The 17723-nt window shown below is 49.7% G+C and overlaps 1 protein-coding gene across 8 annotated transcripts in view; it reads left to right on the top strand.

The window, feature by feature from the left end:
* Positions 1 to 17723, top strand: part of LOC144606161 (rap1 GTPase-activating protein 2-like) — a 403406-nt gene that overhangs the window by 132363 nt on the left and 253320 nt on the right. For all 8 annotated transcript variants that reach the window (XM_078421969.1, XM_078421972.1, XM_078421965.1 and 5 more), the window contains one exon: positions 8376 to 8411. In XM_078421969.1, coding sequence (XP_078278095.1) covers positions 8376 to 8411 — 36 coding nt within the window. The remainder of the gene's footprint in view (positions 1 to 8375; positions 8412 to 17723) is intronic.

Consider the following 17723-nt stretch of genomic DNA (forward strand, 5'->3'; position numbering starts at 1 on the left):
CAGCTGCCTCTTCTGATTAAATAAATCAGACGTGCCCAGTTATGTGTTCAATTTGTCGGTACAGAAATTATTAACATCCATTCCCATTTCTCCCACTATAACACTTGACGCGGAAAATAAAACGGAGATTAGGGAGTGATTAAACATGTTCTGAAAATTGAGATGATCCATGATCCAATTTGCATTTTTATGAGGCTGCGGGAGCCATTTCCCGCTGTGTCAATGTCGTTTGCTGCCAGAAGATTAATTAGCTGGGACTGTTCAGCTTGCTGCTTGACTGTAAAAGGAAATCAGAGGCGCAAAGAGGACTTGGAAGCTCCGGGCCTCACTAACTTGCTCCACTTGGAAGCTCCGGGCCTCACTAACTTGCTCCACTTGGAAGCTCCGGGCCTCACTAACTTGCTCCACTTGGGAGTAAGTGCTGATGCAGGATTCCCAAAAAGTTCCTTTGTAAGTGGGAAATCCACGAGTGCACAGAGCTTTTACGAGGATGTTGCCAGGGCTAGAGGGTCTGAGCTACAGGGAGAGGTTGAGTAGGCCGGGACTCTCTTCCTTGGAGCGCAAGAGGACGCAAGAGGGGGTTTTAGTTTTTCGTTTTAGAGGTACAGCGCGGAAACAGGCCCATCGAGTCCCCACCGGCCAGTGGTCCCCGCACGCTAACACTAACCTGCACACACTAGGGCCAATGTACACATACACCAAGCCAATTAACCCACATTCCTGTACGTCTTTGGAGTGCGGGAGGAAACCGAAGATCTTGGAGAAAACCCTCGCGGTCACGTACAAACATACAGACTCCAGACAGACAGCACCCGTAGTCGGGATCGAACCCGGGTCTCTGGCGCCACAAGCACTGTAAGGCAATAACTACCGCTGTGCCACCATGGCTGGCCTCATCTTATAGAGGTGTATAAAACCATGAGAGGAATAGATGGGGTAGATGCACAGTCAAAAGAGAGCTAGATAGAGCTCTTAAGGATAGCGGAGTCAGGGGGTATGGGGAGAAGGCAGGAACGGGGTACTGATTGAGAATGATCAGCCATGATCACATTGAATGGCGGTGCTGGCTCGAAGGGCCGAATGGCCTACTCCTGCACCTATTGTCCATTGTCTATTGAGTCTCTTGCCCAGAGTAGGGGAATCAAGGACTAGAAGTCATGGGTTTAAGGTGAAGGGGAAAAGATTTAATAGGAATCTGAGGGGTAACTTTTTCAAAGGGTGGTGGGTGTATGGACCAAGCTGCCAGAGGAGGTAGTTGAGGCTGGGACTATCCCAACATTTAAGAAACAGTCAGTCAGGTACATGGATAGGACAAGTTTGGAGAGATATGGACCAAGCGCTGGCAGGTGGGACTAGTGTAGCATGTTGGCCAGTGTGGGCAAGTTGGGCCGAAGGGCCTGTTTCCACGCTGTATCACTCTATGACTCCAAATAGTTCACTGAGATTGCATACAAGAGTCGCCAGGTTTGGGGTGGCACGGTGGCGCAGAGGTAGAATTGCTGCCTTACAGCGCGAGACCCGGGTTCGATCCCGACTACGGGCGCTGTCTGTACGGAGTTTGTACGTTCTCCCCGTGACCTGCGTGGGTTTTCTCCGAGATCATCAGTTTCCTCCCACACTCCAAAGACGTGCAGGTTTGTAGGCTAATTGGCTTGGTATAAATGTAAATTGTCCCTAGTGTGTGTAGGGTAATGTTAGTGTTTGCGGGGATCGCTGGTCGGCGCGGACTCGGTGGGCCGATGGGCCTTGTCCCGTATTAGTAGGGTTGCCATCTTCCTCACTCCCAAATAAGGGACAAAGGGTGACGTCACCGCCCCCGCCCCACGTGACCTCACCCAGCCAGCGGCCACGTGCTCCCGCTCCACCAATGGTGGCCGACATTGGTGGAGCGGGAGCACGTGGCCACTGGCTGGGTGAGGTCACGTGGGGCATGGCGCGCGGGGCGGTGACGTCACCTTGTCCCGTATTTGGGAGTGAGGAAGTCGGCAACCCTAGTTGTACAAGACGTTGGTGAGCCCGCACTGGGAGTATTGTGCACTGTTCTGCTCACCTTGCTTTAGGAAAGGTGCCAATTCGGCTGGAAACAAATTAACAACATGTAGCCAGGACTCGAGGGCCTGAGCAAAAGGGAGAGGTTGGGCAGGCTGGGACTTTATTCCTTGGAGCACAGGAGGACGGCGGGTGATTCAGTTTAGTTTAGTTTAGAGATACAGCGCGGAAACAGGCCCTTTGGCCCACCGAGTCCGCACCGACCAGCGATCCCCGCACACTAACACTATCCTCCACACTAGGGACTATTTACACATACACTAAGCCAATTAACCTACAAACCTGTACGTCTTTGGAGCGCGGGGCCTGTGGACTAACACCGTGAAGTCTGCGATCTCTGGTAAGAAGAGGCGGACTCGGGAGCTTCGATCATCGGCTGTGATCGCCCCGAATTTGATCGCCCCGACTGCAGATGGTTTGACTGCCTCAAGAACAAAGAGGAAGAAGTTTGGACCTTATTGCCTTCCATCACAGTGAGGGATGTGGAATCCACTGTGGTGGACGCTTATGTTAACTTTTATGTGGCTGTGTGTCTTGTTGCTTTTCACTTAGTATGGGTGTATGGCAACTCAAATCTCGCTGTGCCTTAATTGGTACACGTGACAATAAACTGACCTTGAAACCTTGAATCCTATGTCCTCTGGTTCTCGATTGCCCTACCCAGGGTAAAAGACTCGGTGCGTTCACGTTGCATCTCCCCTTTTCCTAATTGGCCACCATTCAGGTAATACTCTGCTTTCCTGTTCTTGCCGCCAAAGTGCATAACCTCATATATACCTGATCTATCTTTCCCCCTCAACCCCATTCTCCTGCCTTCTCCCCATAACCCCTGACACCCGTACTAATCAAGAATCTATCTATCTCTGCCTTAAAAATATCCATTGACTTGGCCTCCAGAGCCGTCTGTGGCAATGAATTCCACAGATTCACCGCCCTCGCACTAAATGCTAAGTCTACAAGTGTTGATGTAAATTTGATTGATGAAAGTTCTGATCACACTGCATTCAGAAGTGAAACCCCACGTAATCTGTATATTTTACCCAAACATTGTTTGATTGAAAGACACAACATGGAAATAGGCCCTTCGGCACACCGAGCCTTGGCTGATCGTCAATCACCCACACACACTAGTTCCATGCGCAGGAAGGAACTGCAGATGCTGGCTTATACCAAAGATGGTTACAAAATGCTGGAGTAACTCAGCGGGTCAGGCAGCATCTCTGGAGAAAAGGACCTGGTGATGTGGGCGGCATGGCGGCCTTGCCTTGCAAGCTACTGCCTTGCAGCGCCAGAGACCCTTGTTCGACCGTGACTACGGGTGCTGTCTGTACGGAGTTTGTACGTTCTCCCCGTGACCTGCGTGGGTTTTCTCCGACATCTGCAGTTTCCTCCCACACTCCAAAGACGTGCAGGTTTGTAGGTTAATTGGCCTATAAGTGTAAAAAAAAATTGCCCCTAGTGCGTGTTAATGTGCGGGGATCGCTGGTCGGTGCGGACTCAGTGGATCAAAGGACCTGTTTCGGCACTGTATCTCTAAAACCAGAAACTAAAACATCTTTGGAGTACGGGAAGAAATAAGTGCACCTGGAGGAAACCCACGTGGTCACGAGGAGAATATACAAACTCTGTACAGGTTAATTGGCTTGATATAAAAGGTAAATTGCCTCTAGTGTGTATAGGATGGTGTTAGTATGTGGGGACCATATACACTAAATGGACCGATTATAATCATGTAGAGTCTTTCCGCTGACTGGAGAGCATGCAACAAAAGCTTTTTATTGTACCTCGGTACAGGTGACAATAAACTGAACTGGATCGTTGGTCAGCGCGGACTCGGTGGGCCGAAGGGCCTGTTTCCGCGCTGTATCTCTAAATAGAACAAAAAGTAAATAAACAAACTCTTCTTTCATTTAGTTTAGCGCTACAACACGGAAACAGGCCCTTCGGCCCACCGGGTCCGCGCCGACCAGCGTTCCCTGCATATTAACACTATCCTACACACACTAAGGACAATTTGTACATTTACACCAAGCCAATTAACCTACAAACCTGTACGTATTTGGAGTGTGGGAGGAAACCCACGCAGGTCACGGGGAGAACAAAAAACCTCTGTTACAGGCAGCACCCGTAGTCGGGATGGAACCCGGGTCTCCGGCGCTGCAAACGCTGTAAGGCAGCAACTCTACCACTGCGCCACCGTGCCGCCCATTTCTAGTGCATGCCTTTGATGATAATTTGAAGAGTTGTGTTTCAATGTGCTGATGTCTGTGGCCTTCAGAAGCATAAAATAAGTGGATGGGATTTGATTTGAAGCTCGCTGTTCCTGCTTAAGTGTTGTAGAAACAATATGACTTGGATAAATTGTATAATCGACCACCCCAACATTTTGTGTCTGCCTTCGAATAATAGACCATATTTATGTTTTGCTGGCTGCCAATGGCAACGGGTGTACGTTTGCAGAATCCACAAGAATATTACTTAACAACAGCCTAGCAACAGAATTCTCATAAAATGTATTCTTGACAGCAATTGTGAAGATTTTCCCCGCTGAGAATGTGTTTCGTTGCTTGAATTTATGCGACACGGTTTTCAATTTCGAGATGCAGCGTGGAAACAGGCCCTTCGGCCCACTGCATCCACACTGGCCGTCGATCACCCGTACACCAAGTTCTGTCCTATGTACCAGGGACAATTTACAGAGGGCCAATTAACCGACAAACCTGTACATTTTTGGGATGTGGGAGGAAACCGGAGCACACGGAAAAAAAACCATTTAGGTCACGGGGAGAACGTGCAAGCACCTTACAGACAGCACCGGTAGTCAGGATCGAACCTGGGTCTCTGGCGCTGTAAGGCAGCAACTCTACCGCTGTGCCACCGTCCAATTATCAGCTAAAGGAACTTTGTTGCTTATACGTTAAAAGAGGTGGTGCAGCTGGTAGAGCTGCTGCCTCACAGCACCAGAGACCCAGGCTCAATCCTGACCTTGGGTACTGTCTGTGTGGAGTTTGCGCGCTCTCCCCTTGACCGTGTGGGTTTCCTTCGGGTGCTCCCAAATGCCAAAGGTGAGCATGTTAGAAGGTTAACTCCCCTCTGCAAATTGCCCCTGGTGTGTAAAGAGTACACGACTGGTGGGAACGGGAGATCGATGGCCAGTATGGACTCGGTGGAATGAAGGGCCTGTTTCCCTGTTGTATCTTTCCATCAAGTAATGCCGGGGTAAAACACACAGATTGCGTGGTATTTCCCGTACGAGCGCAGTGTTGTCGAGGGTGATCACTGCAGGAGACCTTGCTTTTACGCACAGGCTTGAAATGAATAGAAACATAGAAAATAGGTGCAGGCAGGGCCGTCTTAACGCATGGGCCTGATGGGCACTTGCCCGGGGCCCCACGAGCATAGGGGCCCCATGCTGATCTGTGTATGTTAAGTGACTTGCAATAAATAAATACTACTTTAAAAATGTAGGTTCAATAAGTGCTTTTTTCGCAACATTTTCGGTCCCTAAGTGTTTTTTTCGCAACATTTTCCATCCCTAAGTGCTTCTCACAGCGATCTGTTTCGCAACAATTAGCTCCCTAAGTGCTTTGCTTTTCCATCCCTAAGTGCTTCTCACAGCGATCTGTAAGTGCTTTTCGCAACAATGTAGCTCCCTAAGTCCATCGCTAAGTGCTTTTCGGTAAGTGCTTTTCGCCGGCTCGACGGGGGGGGGGCTGGTAGGGAAAGGGGGGTGGGGGAGAGTTTACCATTTACATTTTTATTCCTGTGAGTAGTTGTCTTAGGGGCCCCAGTACACTGCTTTGCCCGGGGCCCATAATGCTGTAAAGACGGCCCTGGGTGCAGGAGAAGGCCATTCGGCCCTTCGAGCCTGCACCGCCATTCAATATGACCATGGCTGATCATCCAACTCAGTATCCCGTACCTGCCTTCTCTCCATACCCCCTGACCCCTTTAGCCACAAGGGCCACATCTAACTCCCTCTTAAATATAGCCAATGAACTGGCCTCAACTACCCTCTGTGGCAGAGAATTCCACAGATTCACCACTCTCTGTGTGAAAAAAAACTTTCTCATCTCGGTCCTAAAAGACTTCCCCCTTATCCTTAAACTGTGACCCCTTGTTCTGGACTTCCCCAACATCGGGAACAATCTTCCTGCAGCTAGCCTTTAAGTTGTAAATTTCTATAAGATCCCCCTTCAATCTTCTAAATTCCAGCGAGTACAAGGCCAGTCTATCCAGTCTTTCTTCATATGAAAGTCCTGCCATCCCAGGAATCAATCTGGTGAACCTTCTCTGTACTCCCTCTATGGCAAGAATGTCTTTCCTCGGATTAGGAGACCAAAACTGTACGCAATACTCCAGGTGCGGTCTCACCAAGGCCCTGTACAACTGCAGCAGAATGGGGAAGTGCAGATGCCGGCTTAGAAAAAAAGGCACAAAGAGACCTGACCCAGAACGTCACCTCTCCATACTCTTCAGAGATGCTGCCTGACCCATTGAGTTTTTTCTCCGTGAGTAGTAGCTCTACTCAATAACCAAAAGTCTGTAGTCTCTTTTTGCTCTGGTTTATTTCACTCGCATGATATGTTGTATTGTTAATGTTTTAATGGTTTATGCTTTATTCTTAATTGTTCACTGTACGTTCATGTCGTTACTTGCGAGCGGAGCACCAAGGCACGTTCCTTGTATGTGCCCATACTTGGCCAATAAACTGATTCGTTCATTCAGCACTTTGTGTCTTTTGCTGGAGTAACTCAACGGGACAGGCAGCATCCTGGGAGAACGTGGGAAGATGACGTTTCAGGCCGGGGCCATTCTTCAGACTAGTTGTGCTGGGGACGGAGAAAGCTGGAAGAGAGGTGGGGGGGGCAGGGCAAAATCTGACAAGTGATAGGTGGATACCCGGTGAGGAGGGAGGGGGTTTGAATGACAAATGGTTTGATGATGGCCGGAGATGAAAAGGTTCAATTGGGAGATATAATAGAAGAAGTACAAATTGTGAAGTCAGAGGAAGGAATTATAGGTGGAAAGGGATTGGGGAGGCGGGGGGGGGGGGGGGGGGGGGGAGAGCAATGGGTGCACATCCAGTTGGGGGACTGGGAAGAGAGTGTTCCAATGTATACAATCATGCACTCCGAGCTGGGAGACCACGTCTGATCAGAGGATTTTTTTTACTGGTTATTCGTTTTTAGTTTAGTTTAGAGAAACAGGCCCTTTGGCCCACTGATGCTGGTTTAAATCGAAGGTAGGCACAAAATGCTGGAGTAACTCAGCGGGTCAGGCAGCTTCTCGGGAGAGAAGGAAATCTCCCGGTGGCTCAGCACTTCAACTCCCCCTCCCACTCCCAGTCTGACCTTTCTGTCCTGGGCCTCCTCCATTGTCAGAGTGAGGCCCAGCGCAAATTGGAGGAACAGCACCTCGTATTTCGCTCGGGTAGTTTACACCCCAGCGGTATGAACAGTGACGTCTCTAACTTCACATAGTCCCTGCTTTCCCTCTCTCTCCATCCCCGCCCCGTTCCCAGTTCTCCACTGGTCTTCCTGTCTCCGACTACATTCTATCTTTGTCCCGCCCCCTCCCCTAACATCAGTCTGAAGAAGGGTCTCGACCCCAAACGTCACCCATTCCTTCTCTCCCGAGATGCTGCCTGACCCGCTGAGTTACTCCAGCATTTTGTGCCTACCTTCGATTTAAACCAGCATCTGCAGTTTTTCCCCTACACTTTTGGCCCACCGAGTCCGCGCCGACCAGCGATCCCCGCACACTAACACACTCACACACTACGGACAATTTACAATTATACCAAGCCAATTAACCTACGAACCTGTACGTCTTTGTAGCGTGGGAGGAAACCAGAGGAAACCCACGAGAGAACGTACAAACTCCATACAAACAGCACAGTTTAAGAATAAGGGGTAGGCCATTTAGAACTGAGATGAGGAACAACCTTTTCAGTCAGAGAGTTGTGAATCTGTGGAATTCTCTGCCACAGTGGAGGCCAATTCTCTGAATGCATTCAAGAGAGAGCTGGATAGAGCTCTTAAGGATAGTGGAGTCAGGGGGTATGGGGAGAAGGCAGGACCGGGGTACTGATTGAGAATGATCAGCCATGATCACATTGAATGGCGGTGCTGGCTCGAAGGGCCGAATGGCCTACTCCTGCACCTATCGTCTATTGTCTATTGTCACCCATAGTCGGGATCGAACCCGGGTCTCTGGCGTTGTAAAGCAGCAACTATACCGCTGCGCCACAGTGCAGCCCCTTCATGATGGATGAGTGTTTATGATCCAATGATTGTTAATGATTTTTGTTTTTTGTTTTCCAGGATCGATAAGTCGACCTTGACTGCCTTGAGGCTGAGGTGAGTGATCTAATGTGTTAAATCCAGGCCCAAATGACCTTGTATCTGTTCAGGTCAGCACCCTGCATAGTTGTCATCAACTCTCTTATTGAGTTTGTACATTGAATAATGATTGCACATTGAATATTGAGTTTGAGTCAATATCACGCAGCATTGCATGTTTACTATTGCACAGCCTTGAACCAATCCAATTTTATTTAGCGTTAAGTCGTATTAATACCGCATATCGTTGAGTCATTGAAAGGCCTGGATAGAGTGGATGTGGAGAGGATGTTTCCACTAGTGGGAGAGTCTAGGACCAGAGGGCACAGCCTCAGAATTAAAGGACGTTCTTGTCGGAAGATGTGGAGACATTTCTTTAGCCCGAGGGTGGTGAATCTGCGGAACGCGTTGCCATAGAGGGCTGTGGAGGCCAAGTCATGGGTATTTTTAAGGCGGAGTTTGACAGATTCTTGATTAGTATCGGTGTCGGGGGTTATGGGGAGAAGGCAGGAGAATGGGGTTGAGAGGGAGAGACAGATCAGCCATGATTGAATGGCGGAGTAGACTTGATGGGCCGAATGGCCTAGTTCTGTTCCTGTGCCTTGTGAACAAGAGTCAATATTGAGCCACAACGCACTTTTGTGTCAGTACCGCACTTTGAGTTTGAACATTAACTTATTGATTTGCCTTATCTACGTGAGATTGATCTGATTTGTTTTTTGTTGCTGTGCATGCGTTTGAAATACGTGTGTCTATCTTCTCCATGATGGTTCAATATACACCGATCAGCCAAAACATTATGACCACTGACAGGCCAGGTGAATAACATTGATCATCTTGTTACAATGGCACCTGTCAAGGGGTGGCATATATTAGGCAGCAAGTGAACAGTCAGTTCTTGAAGTTGATGTGTTGGATGCTGGAGAAATGGGCAGGAGTAAAGACCTGAGCGACTTTGACAAGGGCCTGCTTCAGTCTGAAGAAGGGTCTCGACCCCAAAACGTCACCCACCCCTTCTCTCCCGAGAAGCTGCCTGATCCGCTGAGTTACTCCAGCATTTTGTGTCTACCTTTGACAAGGGCCAAATTGTTATGGCCAGACGACTGGGTCAGAGCATCTCTGAAACGGCAAGGCTTGTGGGGTGCTCCCGGTCAGCAGTGGTGAGTACCTACCGACAGTGGTCCGAGGAGGGACAAACCACAAACCGGCGACAGACAGGGTGTTGGGCGCCCAAGGCTCATCGATGCACGAGGGCAACGAAGGCTATCCCGTCTGGTCCAAACCGACAGAAGGTCGACTGTGGCACAAGTCACAGAAAATGTTAATGGTGGTCACGGGAGGAATGTGTCACAATACACAGTGCATCGCACCCTGCTGCGTATGGGGCTGCACACGGAGGACCAACAGCATATTGGGCAGGTGGTCATAATGTTTTGGCTCATCAGGTCATAATGTTTTGGCTGATCGGTGTATGTGGCTGGTACTTTCTGCTTTGCAGGAAGATTTTGCAGATCTCAGTTACTTGACCTCTGCTTGATAATTGCTTTGGAATTTAGTGATTTGCTCGAAGCGTTACAAAGGCAGCCGTTATGTTTGCTTGGCATTCCCATGAATATTTACTTGACCTCCCACTACCACTGAGCAGAAAGATCAGTATAAATATTGTACAAGGAGATAGTTTAGTTGAGAGGTACAGGGTGGAAACAGGCCCTTCGGCCCACCGAGTCCGTGCCGACCAGCGATCCCCGTACACTAGCACTAGGGGCAATTTGCAATCGTTACCGAAGGCGATTCACCTACAAACCCACACATTGGGAGTGTGGGAGGAAACCGGAGCACCCAGAGAAAACCCCGTGATCAAAGGCTTCAAAGGTGTTTTATTGTCACGTGTACCAATTAAGGTACAGTGATATGCGAATTACCATACAGCCATACGAAAAAAAGCAACAAGACACACAACGACATAAAAGTTACATAAACATCCACCCAGCGTGTTCCATCGGGCGGTCGAAGCCCCCGCATCGGGGCGGTCAAAGCTCCTGCGGCCTGGAGCTCCCGAACTCGGTCTCTGACCTGAGACCGCGAGCTCCACGATATTCAAGTCCCGCAGGCACCCGCGGTTGGAGCTCCGAGGTCGATCCCTGGCAAAGGGACGGCGGGCTCCGCGATGGTAAGTCCGCAGGCGACCGCGGTGGACCTCTCGAAGCCGGTCTCCAGCAAAGGCCGCCAGCTCCTCGATGTTAGGCCGCAGTGCGGGCGGAGATACGGTACGGAAAAAAATCGCATCTCCGTCGAGGTAAGAGATTAGAAAAAGATTCGCCCAATCTCCTCCACACACACCACCCCCATCCCCCACATAAAACCAGCTAAAGAACACTAAAAACACACATATAACACATACTATTAAAACACAAAGAACAAAGTACGGGGTACTGATTGAGAATGATCAGCCATGATCACATTGAATGGCGGTGGTGGCTCGAAGGGCCGAATGGCCTCCTCCTGCACCTATTGCCTGTTGTCTAAAGGGGCAGACAGACTGTTGGCGAGGCAGCCATTGCTGGCGAACGTACGAACTCCGTACAGACAGCACCCGCAGTCAGGATCGAACCTGGGTCTCTGGCGCTGTGAGGCAGCAACTCTACCGCTGCGCCACTGTGCCGCCCTTTTGTCTAGGTCTTAATTCCTACTGCATCTGCTCCACGTAGCACTCTGACCAATTTTCATGTGCAAGGCAAGTTTAGATTTGGATGCGGTGGAAAATGCATTGGAGCGACCTGCAACATTGCAGCCCACAATTAACCCGCGTTTCACTGGGTGGAAGTCGGAGGCCTGTCCATATTGCAAAACCGGATCTCAGAAGTGAAAGGACAGTGTGTTCGTTCACCCACTGTGCCGCCCTGCCTCCATAAATAGGAGTCTCACTTCCACAGTGGGTTTGATATGAGTGTAATACATATTAACCATGGACACAAAATGCTGGAGTAACTCCAGAATTTGTTTCAGAGCCCCGCTCACGCACTCCATTCCCCCCTCAATCCCCCTTAACTCCCCCAACCCTGGGCTGCATTAATTTAAATTGGCTTCAGGCTTTTTTAAGAGCCGCACCTCACCCACTCCATCCACACCCCCTCAACCCCACTTATCATACAACCCACCTCACCCCCCCTTATCTTCCCCTCAGCCCCCTTATCCTCTCTCCTCCATCCCCCATTCGCCCAATTCATCCCCCCTGAACCCCCTTTAAAACTCCCCCAAACCTCGACTGCATTGGTCTAACACCCCCCCCCTTACTCAGCCACCCCATCCCCTCACTCACGCACTCCATTCCCACCTCAAACACCTTCCCTTAAAACTCCCCCAAACCTTTCCTGCATTAACTGAAATTGGTTTCAGGTTTTTTTTACGAGCCCCACTCACCCACCCCATCCACACCCCCTCAACTCCACTTATCATCCCCCCCCACGACCCACCCCCTTATCCTCTTCTCACCCACTCCATCCCCCAGCCCCTTATCCCCCCCTCTCTTCCACCCTCCATTCACCCAATTCATCCCCCCTGAACCCCCTTTGAAACTCCCCCAAATCTCTACTGCATTGGTCTAACACTCAGCCACTCCATTCCCCCGCGTTCCCAGGTGGGAGCAGGGGAGGGGTAAGTGGGGGTGGCTAGGGGGGATGGAGTGGGTTAGTAGGGGGAGGAGGGGGGGATTGAGTGGGGGGTTGAGGGTGCTACAATACAAGAGAGGCTTTGGGTCTAGGCCTCACTCAATCATACCCTCTCCCCTTCCCTGTCCCCCCTCTATGAGGAATGGGCCCAACGGGTCCACTTGGTCTAGTATATATTAACGATGGACACAAAAGTCTGGAGTAACTCAGCGGGACAGACAGCATCTCTGGAGAGAAGGAATGGGTGACGTTTCGGGTCGAGGCCCTTCTTCAGACTGAGAGTTTGTAAACCAGCATCTGCAGTTCCTTGTGCCTGCCTAAACACATTCACGTAGGCACAAGGAACTGCAGATGCTGGTTTGGCAAAGACACAAAGTGCTGGAGTAACTCAGCAGGTCAGGCAGCCGGGCTGAATGAAGGTGCCAAGCAACACATTACCGGTCCATGTCTCTCCAGATATGCTGCGTGACCCAAACATGCTCAGATGATTTCACCTGCAAACAATCTTTCTGGAACTAAGGGCTGGCACTAAGGGTAATCTTTCTGGAACTAAGGGTGGCGCAGCGGGTAGAGCTGCTGCCTCACGGCGCCAGAGACCCAGGTTCGATCCTGACCTCGGGTGCTGTCTGTGTGGAGTTTGTACCTTCTCCCTGCGGCCATCAGGTTTCCTTTGGGTGCTCTGGTTTCCTGCCACATTTCACAGAAACGTGGGTCTGCAGGTTAATTGGTGTCTGCAAGTTGTCCCACAAGTGTGGGATTGAACTAATGTGTTCGCTGGGCAGCACGGACTCGGTGGGACGAAGGGACTGTTCCCGCGATTGTATCTCCAAAACTGAAAGTAACTCATTAGTTTGTCTGTGCCTGGCGCGAGACCCAGCGAGAAGCACGCTGCGCAGATTGAGGCCGTTTGGCCCATCATGCTGATTGCACGTCTTTGAACTTTGCGACCAATCCCCCAAGTTGCCCCCTTTCTCTCCCAGTCTATAATGTTTACCCTTTTGAAAGGTGGGTTTTAGTCTGTGCCTCGTTGCTCTTCAAACAGCATGTTCCACCGGCCCTGGCCATCTGTGTAATTAGTAACACTTGCTCATTAAAGGCAGCAAGCAAGCTGGGATGGAACTGTCCCTGAATTGGTCGAGCCACGACCACACAGCACCAGAGGCCCAGTATGGATTACGACGTTCTCCCGAATGCACGCCAACCATTGATCATCGTCCTAGACTGTGGAACAGCATCCCTCTCCCCATCACAACTGCCCTCTCCATCGACTCCTTCAAGTCCAGGCTCAATAGACAATAGACAATAGGTGCAGGAGGAGGCCATTCAGCCCTTCGAGCCAGCACCGCCATTCAATGTGATCATGGCTGATCATTCTCAATCAGTACCCCGTTCCTGCCCTTTCCCCATACCCCCTGACTCCGCTATCCTTAAGAGCTCTATCTAGCTCTCTCTTGAATGCATTCAGAGAATTGGCCTCCAATGCCTTCTGAGGAAGAAAATTCCACAGATTCACAACTCTCTGACTGAAAAAGTTTTTCCTCATCTCCGTTCTAAATGGCCTACCCCTTATTCTTAAACTGTGGCCCCTGGTTCTGGACTCCCCCAACATTGGGAACATGTTTCCTGCCTCTAACGTGTCCAACCCCTTAATAATCTTATATGTTTCGATAAGATCCCCTCTCATCCTTCTAAATTCCAGCTCAAAACCTATTTCTACTCCCTAGCGTTTGAGGCCCTCTGAGGGGGCACTGTGAACTGTTTATGTATGTGCTGTTATGTCTGTGTGCCATTGTATGTTCGTCTCTTAGTACCTGAACTGATGTACAGCACTTTGGTCAACGTGGGTTGTTTTTAAATGTGCTATGTAAATAAAATTGACTTGATTTGACTTGACTTGACACACTAGATCTATGTTCTCCCACTTCCTCATCCACTGCTATACATCAGGGGCTATTTACAGAAGCCAATTAACCCAGTTTAGTTTATTGTCACGTGTACCGAGGTACAGTGAAAAGCATTTGTTGCGTGCTAACCAGTCAGCGGAAAGACAATACACGATTACAATCGAGCCGTCCACCGTGTACAGATACTGGGTAAAGTGAATAACATTTGGCGCAAGTAAAGTCCGATCAAAGATAGTCCGAGGGTCTCCAATAAGGTAGATAGCAGATCGGGACCGCTCTCTGGTTGGTGGTGGGATGGTTCAGTTGCCTGATAACAGCTGGGAAGAAACTGTCCCTGAATCTGGAGGTGTGGGTTTTCACACTTCTGCACCTCTTGCCTGATGGGAGAGGGGAGAAGAGGGAGCGGCCGGTTGGGATGTGGGAGAAAACTGGAGTGCCAAATGATTGCATTGGAAGCTACATTGAAAGAAACAGGCCCTTCGGCCCAACGAGTGCATGCCGACCAGCAAACCCCCCTTTCACACTCGTTCCATGCTATCCCACTTCTTCACCCACTCGCTTCACATGAGGGGCAATTAACCGACAAATCCACACGTCTATGGGTTTGGGAGGAAACCGGAGCACCCGGAGGAAACCCACTCGGTCATGGGGAGAACGTACAAACTCCGTACAGACAGCACCCGTAGTCAGGATGGAACCCGGGTCTCCGGCGCTGTGAGGCAGCAACTCTACCGCTGCACCACCGTGCTGGCCACACTTTCTCTGTACTTTCTCTGTAACTGTGGCACAAGAACACACAACACTATTTTCTGCAGGCTCTCATTTTTCTCTTTGCATGGCCTGTTGTTCTTGTGTGTGGCCTGATTGTACTCATACTGTATGGCATGCAAATAAAGTCCCTCACTGTATCTCGGTACACGTGAGAAAGTTAAACCACAAGGCAATAATAAGCATCAAAATGTAAAACCATCGCTATCTGGGGTCACATCAGGGATTTTGTGGTGGCACGGTGGCGCAGCGGTAGAGTTGCTGCCTTACAGCGAATGCATCGCCGGAGGCTCAGGTTCGACCCTGACTACGGGTGCCGTCTGTACGGAGTTTGTACGTTCTCCCCGTGACCTGCGTGGGTTTTCTCCGAGATCTTCGGTTTCCTCCCACACTCCACAGACGTGCAGGTTTTTAGGTTAATTTGCTGGGCAAATGTAAAAATTGTCCCTAGTGGGTGTAGGATAGTGTTAGCGTGCGGGGATCGCTGGGCAGCGCGGACTCGGTGGGCCGAAGGGCCTGTTTCCGCGCTGTATCTCTAAAAAATCTAAAAAATCTAAAAAGTCTGGATCAGGCGCAGGCAGGTGGGACTAGTGTAGCTGGGACATGTTGGCCAGTATGGGCAAGTTGGGCCGAAGGGCCTGTTTCCACACTGTAACACTCTATGACAACAGTGCACGATAGAAGGCGTCACTCCCACTAACATCGTTCAATCTTGCGATCGTACCATTGAACCCTTCTGGGCTATTTGCAACTCTTAGTAACACTTGGTTCCACATGCAAACATCTGTGGAGTGAATGGAAGGCTTCTTTCTGGGTCGGGACCCTTCTTGAGACTGATGGAGTCGGGGGAGGGGGAACAGGACACAGACAGGCGAGCGATAGGTGGATGCAGGTGAAGGGGGCAGAGGAAGAAGGGCAGAGGAAGTGACTAGGGTCATAAGTGATAGGAGTAGAATTAGGCCATTCGGCCCATCATGTCTACTCCACCATTCAATCATGGCTGATCTATCTCTCCCTCCTAACCCCATTCTCCTGCCTTCTCCCCATAACCTCTGACACCCCGTACTAATCAAGAATCTGTCTATCTCCGCCTTAAAAATATCCACTGACTTGGCCTCCACAGCCGTCTGTGGCAATGAATTCCACAGATTCACCACCCTCTGACGAAAGAAATTCCTCCTCATCTCCTTCCTAAAGGAACGTCCTTTAATTCTGAGGCTGTGACCTCTGGTCCTAGACTCTCCCACTAGTGGAAACATCCTCTCCACATCCACTCTATCCAGGCCTTTCACTGTTCTGTACGTTTCAACGAGGTCCCCCCTCATTCTTCTAAACTCCAGCGAGTACAGGCCCAGTGCCGACAAACGCTGATCATATGTTAACCCATTCATTCCTGGGATCATTCTTGTAAACCTCCTCTGGACCCTCTCCAGAGCCAGCACATCCTCCCTCAGATATGGTGCCCAAAATTGCTCACAATTCTCCAAATGTGGCCTGACCAGCGCCTTACAGAGCCCCAGCATTACATCCCTGTTTTTGTATACAAGCCCTCTCGAAATAAATGCCAGCATTGAGTTTGCTGGAGGCGAAGAGGAGACAAAAGGGTGTTCGGTTTATTGTCCCGTGTACCGAGGTACAGTGAAAAGCTTTTGTTGCGTGCTGACCAGTCAGCGGAAAGACAACACATGATACCAATTGAGCCATTTGCAGTGTATAGATGATAAGGGAATAACGTTTAGTGCAAAGGAAAGGCAGTGAAGTCCGGTCAAAGGTGGTCAGAAGTTCACCAAAGTGGTAGATAGTAGTTCAGCCCTGCTCTCTGGTAGATGACAGAAACGGGGGGGGGGGGGGGGAAGAGGAGTGAAATGCACAGCCGGAAGGGAGGGGTGTGGAGGGAAGGGAAATGGGAGGAGGGGAGAGGGTGGGGGGGGGGGGGGGGGGGGGGTTAAAGGGAACTAAGGGACTCGGGGATGGGAGATGATTGTATGAAGGAGTGGAAAGAAGCAGGCAGTGACGAGACTGAGATTGGTGAGGCTCTAGACAATCCATTCTGAATTGAGCAGTATTGGTTTTGGGCTGTGTATGTGCCTTGTTAACCAACAAAAATGTCAAGAAGCCTCATGGGACCATATAGACTGTTGTGTTCTAAGAAGATATCCAACTTAGTTCATCTTTTGTCCACTCTGGCCTCAAATTTCCCTCACCTCACAGCCTTGTGTTGTGGTTTATTATTTTGTACCATCGTGTGTTATAGGGTGTTGTAGGGTATTATATTGTATCATAGGGTGATGTGTATTATATTGCATTATAGGGTGTTATCGTCCAGTGCAGTGTATTATGTTGTATCATCGGGTGTTGTGGTGTACTTTGTAGTGTTATAGAAACATAGAAAATAGGTGCAGGAGGAGGCCATTTGGCCCTTCGAGCCAGCACCACCATTCATTGTGATCATGGCTGATCATCCACAATCAGTAACCCGTGCCTGCCTTCTCCCCTATATCCCTTGATTCCACTAGCCCCTAGAGCTCTATCTAACTTTTTTTTTAAATTCATCCAGTGAATTGGCCTCCACTGCCCTCTGTGGCAGAGAATTCCACAAATTCACAACTCTCTGGGTGAAAAAGTTTTTTCTCATCTCAGTTTTAAATGGCCTCCCCTTTATTGTTAGACTGTGTGGCCCCTGGTTCTGGACTCCCCCAACATTGGGAACAACATTCCTGCATCTAGCTTGTCCAGTCCTTTTATGATCTTATATGTTTCTATAAAATCCCCTCTCATCCTTCTAAACTCCAGTGAATACAAGCCCAGTCTTTCCAATCTTTCCTCATATGACAGTCCCGCCATCCCGGGGATTAACCTCGTGAACCTACGCTGCAGTGCCTCAATAGCAAGGATGTCCTTCCTCAAATTGGGAGACCCAAGCTGCACATTATAGGGTGTTATAAGGAATTATATTGTGTTATAGAGTGTTGTAGTGTATTATATTGTAT

This window comes from Rhinoraja longicauda, chromosome 26, assembly GCF_053455715.1.
Source record: "Rhinoraja longicauda isolate Sanriku21f chromosome 26, sRhiLon1.1, whole genome shotgun sequence".
Classification (NCBI taxonomy): domain Eukaryota; kingdom Metazoa; phylum Chordata; class Chondrichthyes; order Rajiformes; family Arhynchobatidae; genus Rhinoraja; species Rhinoraja longicauda.